This window comes from Alligator mississippiensis, chromosome 12 (assembly GCF_030867095.1).
Source record: "Alligator mississippiensis isolate rAllMis1 chromosome 12, rAllMis1, whole genome shotgun sequence".
NCBI classification, from domain to species: domain Eukaryota; kingdom Metazoa; phylum Chordata; order Crocodylia; family Alligatoridae; genus Alligator; species Alligator mississippiensis.
In genome coordinates, this window is record NC_081835.1 from 39,753,412 (window position 1) to 39,776,634 (window position 23,223).

At 46.3% G+C, this 23,223-nt stretch overlaps 1 protein-coding gene across 6 annotated transcripts in view; it reads left to right on the top strand.

The window, feature by feature from the left end:
- Positions 1-23,223, top strand: part of POC1A (POC1 centriolar protein A) — a 146,283-nt gene that overhangs the window by 23,205 nt on the left and 99,855 nt on the right. For all 6 annotated transcript variants that reach the window (XR_009456123.1, XR_009456124.1, XM_006278011.4 and 3 more), the window contains exons 6-8: positions 2,987-3,102; positions 10,119-10,252; positions 12,862-12,930. Coding sequence is in view for 4 of the 6 variants with exons in the window: in XM_006278011.4 (XP_006278073.3) it covers positions 2,987-3,102; positions 10,119-10,252; positions 12,862-12,930 (319 nt within the window). In the remaining 2 variants the exon portion in view is untranslated. The remainder of the gene's footprint in view (positions 1-2,986; positions 3,103-10,118; positions 10,253-12,861; positions 12,931-23,223) is intronic.

A 23,223-nucleotide genomic window follows, 5' to 3' on the forward strand; every position in this document is an offset into this window, starting at 1 on the left:
ATCAGGGTGAGAAGAGTGTATCCTAAAAAGGACTGCTCAGTTGCGGATGCAGTTGCTGAAGGACACTACTGTCCAGACACAGGTGCCCTATGACCATTGCACATCCGCCTCCTGTGTGCAGATTCTTGGCTGGGGCCTCCAGATATCACAGTCCTGCCCCCGTTGCCAATCCTCCATCGCCACAGGCCTTTTGGACCTGACAGAAGCCTGCATGTGGCATGTTTAGCGTGGGGACTCCAGTGCGTAGTTGGGCCCACACAGTCTTGGCAGTTGGTGGCCAGGTTTAGTGGTATGGTGAACCATGATGACTTAGGCTGCTTCTCTATTGCAGCCTTCTTCTGCCTTCAGAGCCATTGGGGCCACAGCTTTCCTATGCCTGTTCCGCTGTTGAGTACTTCTTGGATCATTCTTTGTCTGGAACCTCCCCCTCAACCTTGCCGCTATGGGTGGCCCTACCAGGAGTGTGAGCTCTAGATGGCATTGCTCTCAGGGACATTGGAACACACAAGCCTCTCCACCACGACAAGGTGATGATCCTCAGAGATGAGCCTCTCCACAGGTCATATGAAGAGAGGCTGAAAGACTCGGGACTCTTCATCCTGGAGAAGAGAAGACTCGGAGGGGACTTGGTGGCAGCCTATAAGTATATTGGGGGCGGACATCAGGGCCTGGGAGAGCATCTGTTCACCAATGCACCCCAGAGGAAGACAAGAAACAATGGGCACAAACTGATTGAAGATTGCTTCAGGTTGGACATAAGGAAAAACTTCTTGACAAGTTGAGTGCCGAGTGTCTAGGACAGACTCCCCCCAGCGGTGGTAGTGGTCTTCAAAAAGGGTCTTGACACCCACCTTGCTGGGGTCATCTGACCCCAGCTGTCTTTCCTGCCCAAGTGCAGGGGGGCTGGACCTGATGATCTTGTAAGGTCCTTTCCAGTCCCTAACATCTATGAATCTAGGAACAGATGCAATCAAGTTTGCTGGAGTGTGCTTATTGGCGCACTCCAGCAGTCTCTGCGTCATGTGTATCAGCATCTCCTTATTTCAGAATGGTGCTGGGGATGTTTTAACTGAAGCTCGTCGAAGAGCTTTAGTTAAAGCACCCCTGCCACCATTTTGAAGCATGGGACACTGAATACGTGTGACGCTGCAGGTGCTTTAATTAGAGCAGGTCTCAGAACCCCGCTCCATCCCGGAGCACGTGTATAGATGCCCCATGTGCTCAGAAGATCATGGAAAAGAATGAACTGAGGAAGCTTCCTACCCCCCTGATTCAATTCCATTCTGACCTCGAGGTTGGGGTGTGCTTCCTTCCCAACTTCAGATTTGGCAATGACTATAACCCCAAGCTTCTGCAAGAGCAGGACTCTCTAGTTAGGAACCTGTGGGTTTTCCAAGTACCAGCAGGAACATCAGTGCACCTCAGTCATAAGCCCCCAGCCATTCCCCTTCCCCTCCCCCCAGAAAATCCAAAGAAAAACTAAACAAACAAACACTCCCCCTCCCAACACACACAATAGTATTTCTGAGAGGAAAAAAATTCCTTTAGCCCATCTGGTGATCAGCAAAAGCCTAGAAGCATGAGATTACCAGAACTGTGGGACTGTACCACACTATGAGAGCTACCGTTATATCCCAACCTGGAGACTCTTAATGCACGACTTCACACATCCCATACACCAAGTATTGACTCCTTGTCTTATCACACCATCTGTTCCATAATGCATCTAATTCAATATTAAAACAATTCAGGTTCTTCTTCCCTGCCATCTTACTTGATAGGTCACTCCAAAACTTCATTCCTCTGATAGAAATGTTTTCCTACTTTCCAATCTAAATTTATCTGTATCTTACTTTTAAAAAGATAATAATGTCCATGCATTTAATATTCCAGATTCCAGGTTTGCTTCAGTAACTCGCAATTGCATAGAAAATAGGATAAATGTATATAAAATACGGTTCAGGGTTGTATTTGGTAGCCATGTTGGCCTGAGACAAAAATAAATGCAAAAATCTAGATGTCTTAGTTCAGAGCTGGTACCTTTTATTAGACTAGCATTCACTAAGAAATCTGAAAAAAGTCTTTTTGCAAGTTAAAATGCCTTTCATCTGGCTCAGGGAAAATTAAAGATGGTAAAAAGTCACAGTAGGTAGGAAATAAACTTCATTTTTGGACAGAGGGAGTTGAAGATGGAAATCTGGTCCCTCTAGGTCCATGCAAGCATCTGTTTGAATTGCTCTTTGTTGTGGAGATTAGGCAGGATTACTTGCCTGTTGATGTCAGATGGCATGCAGGGAGGTTTTAGAAATCTTTCTTGTTCAGCAGTGGAGCTTAAAATCTCAAATTGGCTAACTCGGCATCTTTCATGTTTCAGGGATGCATTTAGTAGCCATATTGGTCTGAGACAAAAAGAAATGCAAAAATCTAGAACTCTTGGTTCAGGGATGATACCTTTTAGTAGACCAACCAAGAAATTACAAAAAAGAAGAAAGATTTCTAAAACCTGCCTGCATGCCATCTGACACTGACAGGGAAGTAGCCCTGCCTGATGTCCACAACAAAGAGCAACTCAGACACTCATGCATGGGCCCAGAGGGACCAGACTTCCACTCTCAACTCCCTCTGTGCAAAAATGAAGTTTATTTCCTACCTATGGTGACTTTTTACCATCTTTAATTTTCCATGAGCCAGATGAAGCACATGTGAGCCTGAAAGCTTGCAGAAAAAGACAGTTTTTTGTGACTTCTTAGTTGGTCTAATAAAAGGTATATTCTCTGAACCAAGAGTTCTAGATTTTTGTATTTATAAAATATGGTGTCATAGCCTGCCTTATGGCTGTGAACAAAGCACAAGATCAGCATTACTGAAGTTTTTCTTATTTTGTCCTCTTCCAGGAAGGGAAGGTATGAGATATCTAATGTAATATTATTGGAAGGAACTTATCCTTGTCTTTGACAAGTCGATTTTAATCTGTTGTTCTTCATAGGTTTGTGAATCATGTGGATTTTCATCCAAGTGGTACGTGCATTGCTGCAGCTGGTACAGACAACACAGTGAAAGTGTGGGATGTTAGGATGAATAGACTTCTACAGCATTATCAAGGCAAGTTACTGATTTCTGATAGTCATATTTTCATCTATAATGTTTTACCTAAAAATATAATGGCCAGGTAGTAGGAGTGTGCAATATGGACCCTATTCAATTCGGATTCGGCCTGAATCAGGGACAGTGATTCAATTGGTTTATTTGGATCACTGTCCCTGAGTTGATTTGGCTGAATCTGAATCTTCAGATACGATGCCGATTCAGAGAATCGGCAATTTGGACATAGGCACAGCTTTAAAAGTTTTGGGGGGTTTTTTTCTACATACCTTGAGTTAGCAGCACAGTTTGTGAACACTGCAATGGTGGGGTGCATGGAGCATCTCACAGGAGTGCGGGGGGTGGACCTCCACATGCTCAGCGGCGAACCCAGAAGTGGTCCAGAAGTACTTCGGGTCTGTCGGGGAGCACGCAGGGGAGCCCCCTTGTGCCCTCCTGGCTCAGTGATTGGTTGTGGGGGGACCCCAGGTGCCCCCAGACCCAGGAGGCACCAGTCATTGAGCCAGAGGGGTGGGGGGATGGGTCCCCAGCGCACTCCTGACAGACCTGGAAGCGGACCAGAAGTGCTTCTGGTCCACTTCCAGGTCTGCTGCTGAGCGCGCTGGGGAGCCCCCTGCACTTCTGTGGGACACTCCATACACCCCACCATCGCAGCAGTCATGAGCCACCTGCTATCTAGAGGTATATAGAAAAAACATTTAAAGCTGTGTCTGAATCGCTGAATCTTTCCAACTCGATTTGGAGGGTTCCGATTCGATTTGGAGAGATTAAAAGGTCCTCTGATTCAACTGAGAGATTCGGCCACCGAATTGATCCAAATCTTCTCTGAATTGAATCGGGGACTGAAGCTTTGCACAGCCCTTCCAGGTATAAAAGCAGAAGAAATGAAACTGTAGTAAGTTTTAGCTCATGTGACAAGTACTGGTCAGAAGTTGCCATCTCTAAATTTAATTGTTGACAAATCTGGATTTATATAACTGTCTTTTCAAACAATACTTCCAAATGTATGCATCTACTAGCAAATTGTCCCCTCTTTCCCTCCCCCCTAGTTCGGGTCCGATCCTGCTATGGGATCCTTTCTTAGCTAGCCCCACCGCTTTTAAAGTGTTCTTCCATATATATATTTATTTATTACAAATAAATTTATTTATTTATTTTTTGCCTCTGTGGGAGTGGGGCAGAGGGAACTGCTGCACTGGAGGCTGCAGGAGGAGGTGGAGCCAGCGGAAGGACTCCCTTTTTAACTCAGCTGGCCCTGCCCCTGCCCGCCCAGCCCATGCAGCCAATCGGCGCATGCGCAGCTGGGCAAAGGCATTACAGACAGACAGACTAAGCCTTTTATTATATTAGAATTTACTTTAAATTAGATTGGGAGAATTAAATTCTCTTGGTTCCCTATGTTTAGTACAGAATATGCAGCTCTGTATGGCTAGGCCATAACAGCAGAGTTCTGTGATTATCCTTTTAAAAGCATAGGATTGATCATAGAATCACAGAGAAGTAGGGTCCTGAGGTAGGATCATCCCTATCCAAACCATTCTATACAAATCCATAATCTAACCTCTTAGTAAAACTATAGTCAACCCTGATACAACACAAGATGTAGCACCCTTTAAAAACAAAGGAAGGCTTTAAAAACAAACAAACAACCCCCACCACTCTTAGCCTGACATGTGGGAGGTAGGGGATTTCCCTCCTAGCCCCATGCAGCAACTAGCAAAGCCCAGGAGCATGGGAAATACTTGTAGTAGAGCATAGGCTATGCCTAGATTATCTCTGATCGGTGGCTGTCCAAACCCTTCTTGAACACCTCCAGTGATGGACAGTCCACAAGTTGCCCAGGCAGTCTATTCCGCTGCGTCACTGTTCTTCGTTGTTAAAAGTTTTGTGGATATCCAGTCAAAACCTACTTTGCTGCAGCTTCAAGCCATTGGTCTACGCCCCACTTTTTCTAGCTAAGAGAGCAAAAGTGGTTTCCCTCTTCTTTTATGGCAGCCCTTCAGGTATGTGAAGACTGCAATTGTGTCTGCTCTTAAGCAACTTTTCCTCAAGGTGAACATGCTTAGCTCCTTTAGCCTTTCCTTGTACAACTTGTTTTTCAAGTCCTTTATCATCTTTGTTGCCTACCTTTGGGCCTGTTCTAACTTCTCTACATTCTCTTAAAATGTGGAGCCCAAAACTGCACATAGTACTGTAGATCAGGCCCAACCAGTGGTGAGTAGAGGGGCACTATGACCTCTCGCACCTAATGCCTCTTCGGTGCATCCCAAAACAGCATTTGCCTTCTGTGCAACTGCATCACACTGCAGACTCTTATTGAATATGTTCTACCAAGACTTCAAGTTCTTTCTCTCTCGTACTGCAATCCAGTCAGGGCAGGGGGCACTTGCCACAGAGCTTGCCTAGGTGGTGCAGTCTGCAGTTGCCATGTGGTACTCTGTATGGGGCTGAGCCCCACTTGCTCCTGCCTGCCAGCCCCAACTGCAGCCAATGTACACACCCACTCTGCTTGCAGGTGGCTGCTCATCGCAGCAGGTGGGCAGAGTGGGTGGGGGACAGTTAGAAGTTGGAGCTGGAGCCCCACTTTCTGGGTTAGGAGTTGCCACCTGGTTGCAGCTTCCTTCCCACCCCACCCAGAGTGGTGCAGCATAGACAGGAGGAGGAGGAACTACAGGAGGCAGAGGGGCGAAGTAGCACCTAGGTGGCTGCAGCAGGAGTGGCAGCAGCCTCACTGGGAAGCTGTATGAGTTGGTCGGGACTGGGCCAGCAGGTGTGGGCAGGAGCACAGTGCTGGCTGACGTGGATGGGGCTCTGCCCCATGCAGAGTGCCACAGGGGCAGCTGCAGGCCAGATCCAGTAAATTAGTGGGCACCCCCTGCAGACCAGATCCAATCAGTTGGTGGGCCAGATCAGGCCTGTGGGTTTTTTGTCCCCCCAACCCTAGTGTAACCCTTAATGTTGGCATTCCAGTTGTAAGAGCTGTCCCACAATGTCTCTGCAATAACAATTAGGTTATAGTTCTTTTCACAGGCTGCAGCTTCCAGCTCTTGTTTATTCCCTGTACTTCTTGCTTTTGTATGTGTATATTGTATGTATTTTGCATTTTCAACCTACTCACTTCCATTTTATAGATTCACAGAAATTTAGGGCTGGAAGGGGTCTTGTCAGGTCCAGCTCCCCTGTTCTGGGCAGGAAAGACTGCTGGGGTCAAATAACCCCAGCAAGGTGTGCGTCAAGTCTCCTTTTGAAGGTCTCCTACTATGATCCTTCAGTTCCAAGGACAAGCCTCACTGCATTTGCCTTGGGAATAAAACCCTTCTGTGGAAGAGCTTCTGCAAAGAGAAATTTCCACCTAAAAAAAATTCCCTACCCAGGATTTTGTTACAAATGACTATCTGGCCAGCTGCTTTTTGTCTAAATCTGACCCTTTTCCTGGGGTTTGGCTTCACTAGTAACTCAAACCATTGGCAAGACTGTTTATATTTTTAGTAAATAACCATTTCCCTTAATTAGAGTAACTCATGGCTTGTCTGTAGTGTTGGAATGACTGCCTGATATTTGTTGCTGAAGAAACAAGCATCATCCACTACTTCTCCCCCTGTATGTATCCAAGTCCAACAGTTGGGTAAAGGAGATGACTTAGAGCAGAGGTGTTAAACTCATCTAGCCCTATGGGCCTGATGAATGGTGTGGAGCTGGCACATGCCAGATACAGAGTCTGTGGCACTCACTTCAGCTGCCTGGGATGTGAACTGTATGATTCGGTACCAGACTGGATAGAAAGGTACTGGACCTGGTATGTGAGGGACCCATGTATATGCAGGCTAGATCTCATTTCTGCTCCTGTTTCTGCAAGTCTGGGACATTTCTGCTGCTGCTTCTGTTGAATGCAGCTTGCATTCCAGGTTGACCAGAGCAGGCATCACAGGTACTTGGCATGTGGGCTGGGGTGGTTGGGGACTGGCCCTATGCAGGTGCCATATACAGTCCAGGTCCCAGGCCCTGCATAAGGAGCTGGTCTGTCATGTACTGTGTGGACTGTGGGGCAACTGGATACTCAGGGCTAGCACTGGGAGCCTGATGATGGGGCTCTATGGACCAGATCTCATCATGGAGTGCATCTTTGACGCCCCTGGCTTAGACAAGTTCTCAGAAGACCAGAGGGTGCACCTCAGACATGCTTGGGCTCTTTGTCCCTCCTTTTTATAGGAAAATGATTTGATACATAGATTGTTTCAGTGGTTCACTGTTTGTTTGGGTTTTTTTTTTAATGTTTATTACTAGTTTTGTATTTTTTGTTTCCATTAGCTTCATTTTTAGTCGCTGCATCTTATTTAGATCTTTGTTTACAATTACCAATTTCTGTTCCTGTTGTAGTTATTTAGATTGATGCTCCTTGATCTTCTCTTTGCTAAGAGCTTTTGCTAATTTTTTTAAGTCTATGAAAGTCTCCACTACAACCTCTATAAAATATTAAATTTATGTTAATAGAATCAAGGACCTTACACCTTAACTGCAAGGAATGATTAAGCCATACACTTCACTGTAGCTGTTGTTAATATTGGCAGTGCCAAAGATGGCATATTTTCTTTCTTAGAAGCATACTTCTATTAAAATTTGTGTGTGTTACTAGAACTTGAAAATGGGTTTATAAAACCCTTCTGCTTATAAGGCAGAAGTTTTAAATACTCAAACAGTATCAGATTGCTCTTTGCCCTACTTGAGCAACTTTTATGCTGTGGCAGGATGTAGCATATGTATTTTTCAGCTGTGGTGCAATGTAGAATACTTTGGTTCCATGATGATCTTTTCCTGTATTCCATTTTTTTTTTTCTGTTAAATTGCCTGAGTCTATTGTGATGGTCATTTATCTGTCGAGCCCTTTTGTTTCTTGGATTTGTAACTCTTTCCTTTTTTTTCCTAATTGATATTTTATTGTGAAACTCTTCAACTGCAAAAAAAAATTAAAATAAGCTACTGCATAAGTGAATTATGCATCAAACTTTCAGTTTGAAATAATAAAACAAAGTAGCAAACTGCAATGATAGCAGTGAATTGTGAATTCATGTATCTGTGGATATAAAGCCAGTTTTACCTCTACAATAAGATTGGGTGTATTGTCTTGTTTAGCTATCTAATTTGTATAGACTTAGATAGGAATTAATATATCACTTGTGTGAAAGTAAGATTGTTTTAAATCACTAAATGTCACTAGAGAGTGTTTTTTTTTTTTTCCTTAACATGTTCTCTTGAAATCAGATTAAAAACACATGTTTTAAAGATCAAATAGGATTGAAAAGTTATACTTAATTAGGTTTGTTTTCCCCCACAGTCACAAATTTATAGAGTTTGGCTGTTGTCAAAAATGATTAGCTTATTTTGTTGTTATGGTCAGATTTGTTCCAACTAGCATTTGTAAACGTACAGATTTTATACTTGCTTTCTGGTTTGTTTGTTTGTTTGTTTTATTGCCTTTTTCAGTAAACAGAACTAAATCTCAGCTCTTTAATGAGTAGCATTTAAAAGCTCTTTTCATGCTATATAAGGAATTACATCAAATGTATAGCAAATCAGTCACAAATTTGACTAATTGTTTGCTGATCTGTGCACCCCTGCTCTTGGAGCCCTGTAGTCCTTTTCTAAAGGACTTGGGCAGGTTCTTAGAAACAGTATCCCACGTGTACATGGAGCTCCTGCAGTCTTGATCCATAGAAATAGTCCTCCAAACTCTGCAGTGGGGCAGCTGGCCTGTGAGTTAGTACACTGTGGACTTTCAGTGACTGGCTAGCGATACTGAAGTGAATGAGGCAGCTCAGGCGTTCCAGTTCTGCCAGGGCATAAGTGAAGAGCTCAAGGACAAACTCACCCAGGTTGAGTTCCCTACTCTCTTGGGCCCTGTGATAGAGCTCCATGTTCACATTGAGTACTGCCTTGCAGAACGGCATCTGGAAAAGTAGAGGGCCTCTTAGAGGGGGCTCCACACCTTGATCCCAGCTTCCCTGCTGCCCTGGGAACAGCAGTTGGAGGAGCCAGTACACGTAGAAGTGGGGAGATCCCATCTGTCATTTGCTAAAGGCTGAAAAAACCCAGCAATGAGCATAGGGCCTCTGCTTGTACTGTGGAGCACAAAGCCATTTTGCATCCACTTGTCTTACCACATGCAGGGAGGGGTCCACTGCCAGGAAACTGGTACCTGGCCAGAGTTAAGGGTATCTGAGGCAGGTGTCGGAGTCATACTGTGCCCTTTCAACCATGTTACCCCTTTGGTTTTGATAACATGGGCCACTGCAGCATGCAGTCCTTCTCCGTTGCTACTCACTGTGTACCTGTCCCACCCTACTCTGTCCATAATACAGTTATCTACTCTGGACTCTGGTGGTTCAGGCAGTTTTATGGATGCCAATTTTGCCAAAGCATAGTGTATGCCAGTAAGATGCTGCAACTTCAAGCCATTGGTCCAGGCCTTGTCCTCTGCAGCAAGGGATAAAAGGTATTCTAGACAATGGTTCTCAATCTTTTCAGACTGAAAGGACCCCACAGAAAATGCCACGTCTTAATTATAGAAAAATATAGAAGCTGTAGAAAAATAGAGCAATTCTGGTGTTGTCAAGAACTTGGAAAGACCACAATGAGTTGAATGTTGTTAATACCATGTATTCCTATTTGAAACCTCTACGTTTATCTTGCAAATCATGTACACATACTTAACAGTGCCAACATTGCATAGCACCCTATGACACCCTTGAAAGGATCTCATGGCGTGCCAATCAGGGAAAGCCACTGCACCCTGATTGAGAATCAGTAACTAACAAAACTTCCCGTTTACTTTATTTTCATAAGATCTCAGTTCACCCCTTAATCTTCAGTTCTTTGGGAGCAGTTCTTGTATAACTTGAAAATTTATAATCAGGAGGTACATATAACTTTATATGACAGTAATGGAAAACCTTTATCCATTTTTTTTTTTTTGCCTTTGCTTATTATAATATACGCTTTTCCCCTCCCTCTCTTTTCAGTGCACAGTGCTGTGGTAAACTCTCTTTCCTTTCACCCATCTGGAAACTACCTGATTACTGCCTCCAATGATTCAACTCTGAAAGTTTTGGACTTATTAGAAGGAAGGCTGTTGTACACTCTTCATGGTCACCAGGTAAGAAAAATCTTAATTTTCCCCCTCTTGTCCCAGGATAGATAAAACACAAATGAAGAAATACTGTTGAGTTGAATCTTAGGTTTTGTTTTGTTCAGACAGTAATTCTTTTTTACATTAAATTTGTAACTTTGTCCTCAGGAAAAAAGGATATAATCTTTGGGCACATGTATGTATGCATGTAAGATAGAGGCAATTTAATAGACTTTGTCTGATGTCTATTGTCAGCAGAAAAACTAATTTTGTGAAGACATTGGACTTCACAAATAAAACAATTTTAACAACATATTTTCCTTCAGTGTTGGTAAGCTTTTCTCTTTAAGTGTTAGTAAGTGGCGAATGAATATGCAAAATGAACTATTCATGGGTGTGTTTGGAGAAGGTAGAGGGTGTTTGTGTTTAGGTGGCAGGAAGCTTTTCTAGAATGTTTCTGTTTTATTAGCTAACTTTTATGTGCTATCTTGTTTGATTGTTTGCTAAATGATGCTGATTTGCCAGAACTAATTTGTCTGTGTATTAGTACTGAAGCTTCTATGTGCTGTTTGTTTGTTTGTTTTGTTTACTTCTGTTATCGGAATGGTTGGAGATCTTGTGTGCTCTTTTTATTTAAGAGTTTTTACTGGCTGGTAAGTCTGTTACAAGGAAGGGGAGGGGGGGAGGGAAGGGGCGTGGGGGGAGCAAATCGAGGCCCCCACGGTGAGGAAGGAGGGGGGAGCTGGGGCTGAGGCAGGTGCTGCCCAGCTGGGGTGGGGTGTGAGATGGAGCTACGAGTGGCTTGTCTGGGGGGTGTGGGGAGGGAGAGGGGGTCAGCTCCCATGGCTGTGTGCACCCTCAGGAGAGGCATAGGGAGCGTGTGCCCCCCGGATCTGTACACAGGGTGCAGGCAGGCTGCTGCTGTGGGCTAGGGCTGGGGGCTGCACCAGGCTCTTCCTGGCGGAGGTGCGGCTGGCTCAGGGTTGTGCCTGGGTGGGCGGTGGCAGCACTGAGAGGGGGTGCTACGGAGGAACCCACCCTATCGCCCTAGTGTTGCTGCCACCGAACCAGAGCCCATCCTCAGCCCAGCCCCATCGCTGCCAGGAAGAGCCCAGCGCAGCCTGTAGCAACAGCCTGCCATCGCCCCCGTACACTGATCTGGGGGGCATATTCTCCCTATGCCTGCCCCGGGTGTGCACACGGTGGTGGAAGCCACCCCCCCCCTCCCTTCCCGTGGCCCCCAGATGAGCTGCTTATGGCTCCATCCCACACCCCACCCTGGCTAGCCAGCTCCTGCCCTAGCCCCAACCCCCCACCTCCCTCACCTTAAGGGCCTCAATCTGTCCCACCCCCACACACCCCTTCATTCCCCTCGCCCCTTTCTTCCCATCAGATTTACCAGCCAGATGCTGCTCTCCAAGCTGCCAGGCTGCATATTGGCAATCATATCAGTATCGACCAATATGGCTTGTTAACATTCAGCCCAAAAAATCTTTATTGGTGCACCCCTAGAAATTGTACATTTTGTTGCCTTTTTCTAGGTTTTTACAAGTTAAGCTGATTTTACCAGCGGCCTTAGTCATCTGCAATCTCTGGAAATCTCATTCAGGGTGAAGTTACATACTGTATTGAGACCATACTAAGGGCACTTAAAATAAAAACATTCCCATGTTAAAACTTGTTAATTTGTGCTAAATGCCTTTTGAGCATCTCAAAGTTACATCATTTCAGGCAAGAGTTAACTCTGGGCTGTGCTACCTAGCATATGTTAGGGTAATTTTGGTCTGCTCCATGGAGATAAATGAGCAATTTCCAGTCCTCTGGCATCCAAGGATATGTCGTTCCCAGCACCACTGGAGACAGTAGATACATGAGTTTAATACAAAGACTCATCAATGCATGGGTGAACTGCCATTCAGGTGTGCAGTGGTATCTCTTATTTCCCCCATGTATTTCACAGACCTCCTGATGTGTGAGTGCTGCTTTCTAGATGCGTCTCTTCTTGGCTTGACCTCTATGTCCCAAGTTTTAATTAACTAAAAATCATATTCTATTATCTGAATTTTCGGAGGTACGAGCTCTAGTCATATTAGTCCTATTTCTTTGCACGGGAGAATTGGGGCAATGTCACCAATTCTCTTTCCCTAATACTGTCTTAGCTTGAAATCACTTGGCTAGTCCTATCTTGGCTGCTACACATTTGGGTATTTGGGAATTTAGCCTAATTAAGGTGCTTTTGAAAATCTCATGAAGTACCTATTTGCATGTTTAGATATTTTATACCTGTAAAACTTTGATTTAAGGAATTTGGGTTTAAGCACTGTTGTGTATTAGGCATGAGTGTATTTTTTTTTTTTTTCTTTTCCATGAGACTTGGGCAGTTTTGAAAATTTACTCTTTTGTCTTTTAACTATTTAGTATATTCATCCTTTAGGAATGGAAATACTGTGTATTTTTAAATGATAAAAAGTGAGAAACTTCTAAAGAAGCACCAACACACATAGCATGTAAACTTTGGCCTAGATAACTATAGGGAGGAATAAGGTTTTAATTTTGACTGCATTAAAATTATGCTCCTGCTCTTTTGTAACCTTTTAAGAGTTGCAGCCTACATATCTTTCTTTTAATTTTAATAGGGGCCAGCTACCTGTGTTGCCTTTTCAAGGACTGGGGATTTTTTTGCATCTGGAGGTTCTGATGAACAGGTATGTATTTGTTTGCCTGCTCAAAATCATGGTTTATAGAAACTTGCTTTAAATGGGGAGGGATGATGGAACAGAAAAGTCATCTAAGAATGATACAGAAAATTGGGAAACAGAATCCTTATGTGGTCTCTCTGTCTTTTTAAGATATTAATTTTTTAAAAAATGGGTAGTGTTGAGGAAAGAAGTCTAGAGATGAAAGAAATACAGCCACTTGTTCATTGGGATGTTGTAACTTTTAGAGACACTTCTTCCAACCCTAACAAAACATCCCATCTTACTTCAATTCCCCCAAATCACCCAATCTTACTCATCCAGTCACTTCAGACTCCGGCCTGTTCATCAACAAGTTTTGTGTCAAGTACACACTTGGAGCATATACTGTCCAGTCAAATTCACCTCCTCATGCAGGCTGCAACAATTTCCATCATCAAACTTTGTATCAAACACTCACATGGTAGGTTTGCCAGTGAACAAAAACAAAATAACCTTTATTCATTATCAGTTGGCAAGTCAATTTTTCAGGGGAAAAATGCCAGGGTACACAAATCCAAAGTTCCCCTGCAAATGTGAACTTTATGAGCTTTATGAACTTTCATGAACTTTATGTACATTAATTTTATTTTTCCTTGAACTAGACAATCACAGGCTAACACACGTACACACCTCTAGATACTGTTTCTGCATTTCCTTGACTATTTTGTCAACTTCCAAATCAGCCTGGAAAATATGCTTTGATAGATAAGATTATTAATAAAAGGTGTAACAATGCTGTCCTAGGTTTTAACATTCTTGTTAAGTTCTAGGGTAGAAATTAGGGAATTTAATTCTGAGCCTCTGGCTTTGCCAACATGAGTTATAATTGGAAGGGAAAAGTAAAAGCCAGTAGAATCCTATTATTACTTTTAAAGGAAACGTTTTAAAGCAGCTAGATGCACCCCAGGGAATTTATGCACAGGAAAATTCAAAATTATGAAAAATTAATTACTTTTATTTATTTTTACAAATGAAACTAAATATAATACTATTTGGAACTTTAGAAATATATTCAGGTACTATGTATGGTTGGGGGGATGTGTGTGGCAGGGATTTGTGAAGGTTTAGGAGTGGGTCGGGGGGTGTATAGTGTTAACTCATCAATATTTTAACTAGAATTTACAGATTAATTTATATTGGGGTGGACAGGCAACTTTATTAAAATACTGAGGTGAAAAGTGTGATAGAGAGTGTGGAGCCTGCGCCTCGCTCCGCCTGGCCCACCGGGGTGTTGCCCCTCCCCTCAACTCGCCTGCCACGACTTGGATGTACTCAATTACCTTCAGAGGGGTCTCCAGTGGAGATCTTTATCCTGGGTGGGGCCTCCCGATAGACAGTGTTACTCACGGTTATCGGACGCGGTGATCCACGGGGCTCCTCCTCCCCTACACCCCGTCCACACGCCAACCGCTGGGCGATGTCTTCCAGATGTTGCCAGGCCCAGTATGATGGCCTCTGACCGGTTCCCGGTCGTCCTCCTTCCTGCTGGGAGGGGTTTCTCCTTTCTCCTCCCTTATAGATAATACTCCTCCGAACCAGGGGGAGCTGGTGGGTGCTTCCCCTGGTTCCAGCCCCCTCCTGGGGCCTCTGCTGTCTCCCCTTTCCTCCCGTCCGCAGGGCGCTCCCCTGCCTCCCGTGCGTCTGCCGCTTCAGGACGCAGGGAGAGTGCCTCGGCGTGCACTCTCTGACTGCCTCTCGCTTGGCTGCTTGCGAAAGGCTTCCAGCTCTTGCCTACACTGCCTGCTTGAGACCCGCAGGCGGGGTCCTCGCCGCTCCGTGCGAGAGCCTGCAGCATGGGCAGCACACCCGTACTCTCTCTCCCTGGCTCTCCTCCCTCCCCTGTCCTGCCGGCGTTTTTAAATCCTCCCGCAGCGGCCGCTCCGGCCGCTGGGATTGGCTCAGCTGTTCGCCGCGCGGGGAACAGCTGTTGCCAGAGCCGGCGTAATGGCGGCTCGCGCGGCTGCAGCCGCAGCTGCTGCTCTTCCTTCCGCTGCCCCTCTGCCGGTACGTATGCCCTTCTGGGGGCCTGCTCTCGGGGTCTGGGGTCTGTGGGTCCCCTCTTCTCTCCCTCACTCGCCTGTGGGGGCGCTTCGCCGCCACAGAGAGCCATAAGGTTTAGCCAGGTAACCTAAGCGTTAAAGTTTAGGCTGGATATCTTCTGGGCTTCATAGGAGAGTTTGCACAAAATAATATATTCCTGAGTATGTGTTTAAACCAAATGTAAGTATACTGTCAGATAGAATATAAGTTATAAAATAGGATAGAAGAGTAAGAGAAAAAGTTATATTAACATATACCAGAGTCACACAGCAACTGTCAGTGTAGAAACACAGATAATAGTTGACGTTGTTTCGAAACTCTGGCTGCTGGCCCACAAATTCAAACTCCCCCTCTCATGCAAAACAGTCTTTTCTTTCTCAAACAGTCAGCTGTTACAGAGATTATGTATGCCAAACCTTTTTATAGTCAGACATTGACCCACTCTGGTAAATACTTCTTTCAGACTATCGAGTAAATGTTCACTATCCTTCCTGCCTTCCACATCCTTAGCTTTGCTTTCTCTGGGCTTCCTGAACAAAAGCAGAGGCTAAGTCCGCCGTCCCGGTATTGGGGTCAGGGTGATATTTTACCACAAGCTGTGATTCTTGTGGCTCTAGGAATATTATGCAGAAAAATTACCAAGGGCTCGATTAGAGAAGAACTATGTCCAGATATGATTCTCCAGGAGCTCACTTCATTACCACCCGTGACTGCAACAGAATCAGCACACCTCACTGATCACAACCTCCCTCTCTGGAGCAGAAATCCCCTCCTATACTTCTATACAAGCTAAACTCAGACTGTTATCCCCCCAGATCACTCCATCTTACTCATCCTCTCACTTCAGACTCTAGCCTGTTCATCATCAAGTTTTGTATCAAGTACACCCTTGGAACATATATTGTCCAATCAAATTCACCTCCTCATGCAGGCTGCAACAATTTCCATTATCAAATTTTGTATCAAACACTCACTTGGACCATATCCTGTCTAATCAAATGTGTGCATATGCTACCGTATTATTGCACATAGCACCATGCCTTGCACTCAGCACTCGGTAAGCGGATATTCACCACTACGTATGCTCCACAGCAAGACTAGGTCACTTGTCAGCAAAAGGCAAGAATTCACTCTTACTAGAATAATCTGAACTGACTACTACACATGTGCAGTAGAAGATCTTACATACTCAATCAGCAACTATAACAACTTAAGCAGGGGGACTGTCCAGTGGACTAAAAATTCCTCTCATCATTAGCACTCGGGGCCATGGCTTTTGGAGCTCTCCATGGAGCTGGGGGGAACCCCACTGAGTGGATGACACAGTACCATGGGCTAGATCTGGTTTACAGACACCGCAGTCCTTAGGCCCCTGCCTTGCAGGGTCCCAGGCTCATTTGGGTTGGAGGGCTTAGAATTGGAAGTTGTCAGGTGCTAGGAGAGCTGTATAGCCTTCTACCGATGGTTCCTGTAGGTACTCTGGGGTCCCCCCAGGAATTCTATGACTTGTCAACATCTGCCCTAAAAGCCATTTTGTCAATTTTACCTTCCTGCTATGGACCCAGCAGGTGACTTTTAGAACTGGTCTTGCAAAAAAAGTGAAGATCTTAGGAGGGATGGTGAGAGGCTCTGGGGGGTACCCAAGCCCCTGGGCACCATGGGCAGGGGGTTACTTCATTCCCTGAGTACCTGGAAATCCCTTCATTTCCAACCCCGCTCCCCAAATTAATTTTGGATCCAGCAGCTGCAGGGTCAATAGCACAAAGATGAGATTGACTTAAATTGCTTCAGAGCAGAGGTTGAAAAGTTGTGGGAGGAAGATAGGGATACATGATATCCAGCCCTTTAGGCACCAGAAGCAACTGGCCAGTTCTTCCACCGTATACTTGCCCCAAGTGAGCCTGCGGCCTCACAACCCAGGGTCCATAGCAGGGAAGTGAGACTGACAAAATACCTTCCAATGCAGGTCTTGCAAAAAAAAAAAAAAAAAGAGGTTTTAGGTAGGCCCTGGAGCACCCAGTCTCTCAAAAACCACAAGCAGGGGTCAATCAGAAGCACCTGAAAACCCCTCCATTATTCTCCCACCCTAGACAAGCTTGGGACCCTACAGAGTGAGATCCATTTTTTGTAAAGAGTCCAGGCTTTTTCACCTATGCGGGCTCTGGATTTTGGACCCAGATGCCTTGTTCCGGGGGGGGGGGAGGAATTTATTGATGCACAGTGATAACAGAAAAGAAACAATACAAACAATCGAGCAATTCTATATATCTACCAAATCCTAGGGCTGTCATCAGAGTCAAATTACATCTGGCCAGGATGCAGTCTTCACTCTGAGGCTCTCCCTTAGGTGTCAGATGTCGGCAGTCTATAGGTGGGATGCTGAGGCCCACACCCCTCCCCACCAGTGGGGTGGATGAGAAGGGCTGGTGGTGTAGCCTCTGCCCATGGTGGCCTCAGGGACCCTTGACGGGGACCCTCTTGGGGAGGAGGGACCTGGGCGGAGGGATCCTTTGTTACTCCTCTCAAGTCTCTGCTTTTGTGTTCTCCTTCCCTCCTGCTGACTTCATCTGTAGCTATCGCTGGTTGGTGTCTCTGTGTTGTTCTCGCACGTCTACATCCTGTGTTAACAATACATTCCAATCCCATCACCCTTCCCAAAATAGTAATTCTAGGCCTCCCTCTTTGGCCTTGTGCGCAGGTGCCACCTTATCTCATGTTATGGGCAGTGTAGTGCATGTCCTCCTCTGTTATCCAGACTCTGTCCTTGTTAGCCTGTCTGCTTCCAAGGTTGTGTGAAAGTATGTGACCCAGACTCTTGGAAATCAGTTAACCCCTGCTGTCCATCCTGAACCATTCTAATGCATATACCTATAAGCTAATTCCCAAAAAGCAAACCTTTAAATACCATTTTCTAAGCCATCAACCTGTTTACCCCTCATCAATTGCACAGATTTTGGTAAAATGTAACAGTATTTGTTATTAAACTTTGGTCTTTTTTAAATCAGTGTTTTTGAGAAGGGGGAACAGAAAACTGCAGTTGTGTACAATGACACCTTCCTCTTAATTGGCATCCAGCCAATCTGGGTCTTCCTCCTCCTGTAGTGGATGCTAGGGAAACTCTGAGCACTAACTGCTGGAAGACATGATAGTCTGGGTACTCTACCGCTCCCTGGTGGCGTATGAGCAACAGTGCAAACCCTTGTTGTCCTCATGCGAAGTGGCCAGTGGTGTCCCATGGGGGTCAGTGCTTGGTCCAGTACTTTTCAACATCTTTATCAATGATTTAGATGTGTGGGTGAAGATCTCACTGGCCAAGTTCACAGATGACAACAAGTTATGGGGAAGTGTAGTCACGCATGAAGATAGGCTAGAGATACAGGGCGGATCTAGACAGGCTAGCAAGTTGGGCGCATTGGAACCAGATGAATTTCAGCATTGAGAAATGTAAAGTGCTCCACCTGGAGCGAAGAACCCCCTACACACCTGCAGGCTTGGCGGTGCCAAACTGACCAGCACCATGAATGAAAGGGACCTGGGGCAATAATAGACCACAGTATGACTATGAACCGGCAGTGCAACGCTGTAGCCAGCAGGGGAAATAATACTCTGGCATGTATCAATCGATGCATCTCCAGCAAAATCAAGGAAGTGATTCTTCTGCTCTACTCAGCATTGGTGAGACCTCAGCTGGAGAACTGCATCCATTTCTGGGCATTGCACTTTAACAGGCCTTTAAACTAAGATCGCTGCGGGACAGGTGGTCAGTTAACAGTTGTAGCCCAGGTCATGTCAACCACAGTAGAAATAACTTGGGTAGCCTAAGGGAACCCACTCCTACCATAGCCCTAGGAAAGGTCACAGAACCATCACATAAGGAAGCCTAGGGCCTCCCATGGCAGACTCAACTGGCTGTACACAAACACCAGGAGCTTGTGACACAAGCAAGAGGAAGGAACTGGCCGTTCTTTTATGTGATAAAGATTACAATCTCGTAGGGATAATGGAGACCTGGTGGAACTCCACCTATGACTGGTCTGTTGGTATGTACAGGAGGGACCATGTTGGAAAGAGGGGTTGCGGGGGTAGCTCTCTACATCAAGGATCAGTACATTTCCCTCCAAACTGTGTTCATGAACCATGAAGGATGTCTTGAGACCCTCTGGGTAAAAATATGGGGAGAGCATGGGGAAGAAGGTATACTCATAGGAGTGTATTAGAGACCTCTTCACCAAGAAGAACTGGACTGTGAATTCAATAAGGAACTGGCTGAGGCCGCATGCTCCTGATACATGATCATCAAGGGGGACTTCAGCCTTCCTGACATCTTGTGGGAAGAGCATATGGCCAAATCTGACCAGTTGCGTAGCTTTCTTGCTTGCATTGGTGGCCTCTACCTAATGCAAGAGGTCTGTGGGCCAACTAGGGGAGATGCACTGCTATATCTGGTTCTGGCCAAAGGGGATGATCTGGTGAGTGATCTCAGGATCAAGGGGAAGCTTGGTGACCGCAACCATGAACTGATCACTTTCTATGTCTAACACAGGGTGAGCAAATCCCTCAGTAAAACAGAAATCCTCAACTTTTTGTGAAGGCTGACTTTCACAAACTTAGGAGATTGGTTAGTCAGGCACTAAAAGGCCTTACCCCCTTAGAAAGGGGAGTCCACGAGGAATAGTTATTCCTTAAGAATACAATCCTTGACGCACAAGGGAAATCTATCCCGTCCCACAAAAAATGCAGTCAGCAGGCAGGGAAGCCCCCTTGGCTAAACAGGGAACTATTGGACCTCCTGAAACTTAAAAGATGGAAAATGGGAAGCATCACCAAGGAGGACTACTCGGCACTAGCCTGCACATGTAGAGAGTGGTCCAGAAAAGCCAAGGCAGAAACAGAACTCAAGCTAGCCATGGGAATCAAGGACAACAAAAACCCCTTCTTCAGATATGTGGGAAGTCCGAGAAAGAACAAAGGCAACTTTGGAGATTAAATGGGACAGCTGAAGACTGATGCCCAAGAAAAGGCCAATCTCCTAAATGATTACTTTGCATCAGTTTTCTACCCACCCAAGGGGGTCACACTGTCATACAGGATGCAAAACACCCAAGGAGTGGGAAATTGGTCCACAATTAATGTAGATCAGATGAGGGAACACCTTGAGAAGCTAGACATCCATAAGTCCGTGGACCCAGACGAAATGCACCCTAGAGTGTTGAAGGAGCTGGCGGACATCATAGCTCACCCTATGGCAAAGATATTTGAAAATTTGTGGTGCTCAGGAGATGTTCTGGAAGACTGGAAAAGAGCCAACATGGTCCTGATCTTCAAGAAAGAAGGGAAGGAAGATCCAGGGAATTACAGGCCAATCAGTCTGACATCCATCCCTGGAAAGATCTTGAAGAAAATCATCAAGGGCTCCATCAGCAACAAGCTAATGGAAGGCAAGCTTTTGAATGCCAGCCAACATGGCTTTGTTACTGGCAGGTCTTGCCTGACTAACTTTGTCTCCTTCTATGACCAGGTGACACATTGCCTGGACAAGGGAGACGAGGTTGATATCATATATGTGGATTTCAAGAAAGCCTTTGAGTTGGTCTCCCATGATATTTTTATGTTTAAGCTGGGGAGCTGTGGCCTCAACCATCTCACAGTCCGATGGCTGGGAAACTGGCTCTGGGGTGGGACCCAAAGAGTACTAGTTGATGGGAGCAAACCAACGTGGCGCAAGGTGACCAGTGGTGTCCCTTAGGGCTCAGTACTCAGGCCAGTATTCTTCACATTGTGGCAGGGCACTGTGTGTGTCTGTCACTTTAAGGGCCTGGAGCTGGCAGCCACCAGGTGCCTGATGAGGGCAGCCATTTTGAGTCAGGGGTTGTCTATATAAACAGGGCAGTTCAGCTGCTGGAGGGCAACAACATTGCTTGGCCGGAGGGCTGCAGATCTACATCTGGAGGTAAGGGAGGAGCTGGAGGGGATGGTCAGGAGGCTCCTGGTCCTGGGCATGACCTAAAACTGCACCCTGCCAGGAGTGGGTGGCTTGGTGGGGCTCTCAGTGGCGCGGAAGCCCCCAGGAAATGCCAGGCCAGTTACCACCTCGGTGAAAGGCGGGTCGGGGCACCTTAACCCCTAGCCCCCACCACTGGGTGGGTAACCCCGTTTGTGTGAAGGACCCAGAGGGCAGACCCCTGGAGAGAGTGAGGGGCTAAAGACTCAACCTGATTGAGAGAGTACCCTTGACTGGCCCATGCTGGGGCCAGGACCAGGACGGTCAAAAGGGTCAGGGGCCCACCGCGAGGGACACCCAAGAACCAGGGGCCTGGGGTCCCGACTGGCCTGGAGGTGGGCTAGGGCTGGTAGCCAAAGGTCCCGGGGGGACCACACCTGAGAGGGGAAAATAGTTTCAGGGAGCTAGGTAGCCTGAATGAAGGCAGGATAGTGGAGGGGTCCTGTTAGGAGGATTCTGGGGGCCCAGTGTGGGGTCCGGTGACAACGAGAACACCTAGATGCCATCTGCAAGGCTTGGGCTGTGGTGTAGGGGAGGAAAGGAGCCACAGAGAGCGCCCCTTGGCATCAGGGCAGCAAAATGGGCAGCCTCCTGCTTAATTGACATATATTAATTAATCAATTAACATCGAGGCATGGCAGGTGAGAAGGCGGGTGGTTGGCCCAAGAACAGGTGGGCGGGCCATGGAGATCGGCCCCGAGTAGACCCCCTGTTACACACATCTTCATTAATTATCTGGATTCAGGGATCGGATGTGGACTGGCAAAGTTTGCGGATGACACTAAACTATGGCGGTCACACTGGAAGACAGGCTGGGGATACAGGCTGACCTGGACACGCTCACAAGGTGGGTGGACCAAAACCGAATGGTCTTCAATGTAGAGAAGTGCAGGGTGCTCCACCTTGAGAGGAAGAACCAGCAGCATACTTGCCGGCTCGGCAGTGCTACGCTCGCTAGCACCATGACTGAAAGAGACTTGGGGGTTTTGATCAACCACAGGATGAACATGAGTCACCAATGCAATACCATGGCTGGGAGAGCAAACCAAACACTGGCATGCATCCATCGATGCATCTCGAGTAAAACCAGGGATGTCATCCTCCCGCTTTACTCGGCCTTAGTGAGGCCACAGCTGGACTGCTGTGCTCCAGTTTTGGACCTCCCACTTCAGAAGGGACGTGGATAAGCTTGAGAAAGTCCAAAGGAGAGCCATTCATATGATCAAAGGCCAAGATGACAAGCCTTACAAGGAGAGGCTGAGGGACTTGGGACTCTTCAGCCTGTGGAAGAGAAGGCTCAGGGGGGATTTTGTGGCAGCCTACAAGTATATAAGGGGGGGGGGTGCATTAGGACTTGGGAGAACAGTTGTTTACCAGGGCTCCCCAAGGGATAACAACATCTAATGGCCACAAACTCCTGAAAGGCTGATTTAGACTGGACAGAAGAAAAAACTTCTTTACAATCCATCTGTCCAGGGTCTGGAATAGACTCCCCCCAGAGATGGTGAAAGCACCTACTCTGAACTCATTCAAAGGTGTCTGGATGTTTATCTTGCTGGGATCATTTGACCCCAGCAGACTTCCTGCCTATGGCAGGGGGACTGGACTCAATCTCGTGAGGTCCCTTCCAGCCCCTAATGTCCTTTCATAGATTCATAGACGTAGTAAAACTTGAGAGAGAGTCCAGAGAGGGGCCACCCATATGATCAGAGACTTGCACGGCAAGCCATACAAGGAAAGGCTGAGGGACTGAGGACTCTTCAGCCTGAAAAAGAGAAGGCTGAGAGGGGACTCTGGTAGCAGCTTACTGCTACATCAGGGGAATACATCAAGGGCTTGGTGAACAACTGTTTACCAGGCCACCCTTGAGGAAAACCAGGAGTAACGCCACAAACTCCTAGAAGACTGTTTCAGGGTCAACATTAGGAAAAACTTCTTCACAGTTAAAGTATCCAGACTGTGGAGTAAGCTCCCTTCAGAGGTGGTGCATTCGCCTATCCTGGAAATCTTCAAGAGGAGACTGGACAGTCACCTTGCTGGGGTCCCCTGACCTCAGTTGTCTTTCCTGCCTGGTGCAGGGGGCTGGACCTGAAGATCTTCCAAGGTCCCTTCCAGCCTTACAATCTATGAAAGATGACCGCTCTACTTGGAACCCTTAGCAGTATGTGTGTGTTTGGACGCTTCTGTTTGGTACCTGTAATGGAGGCCCTGAACTCTGT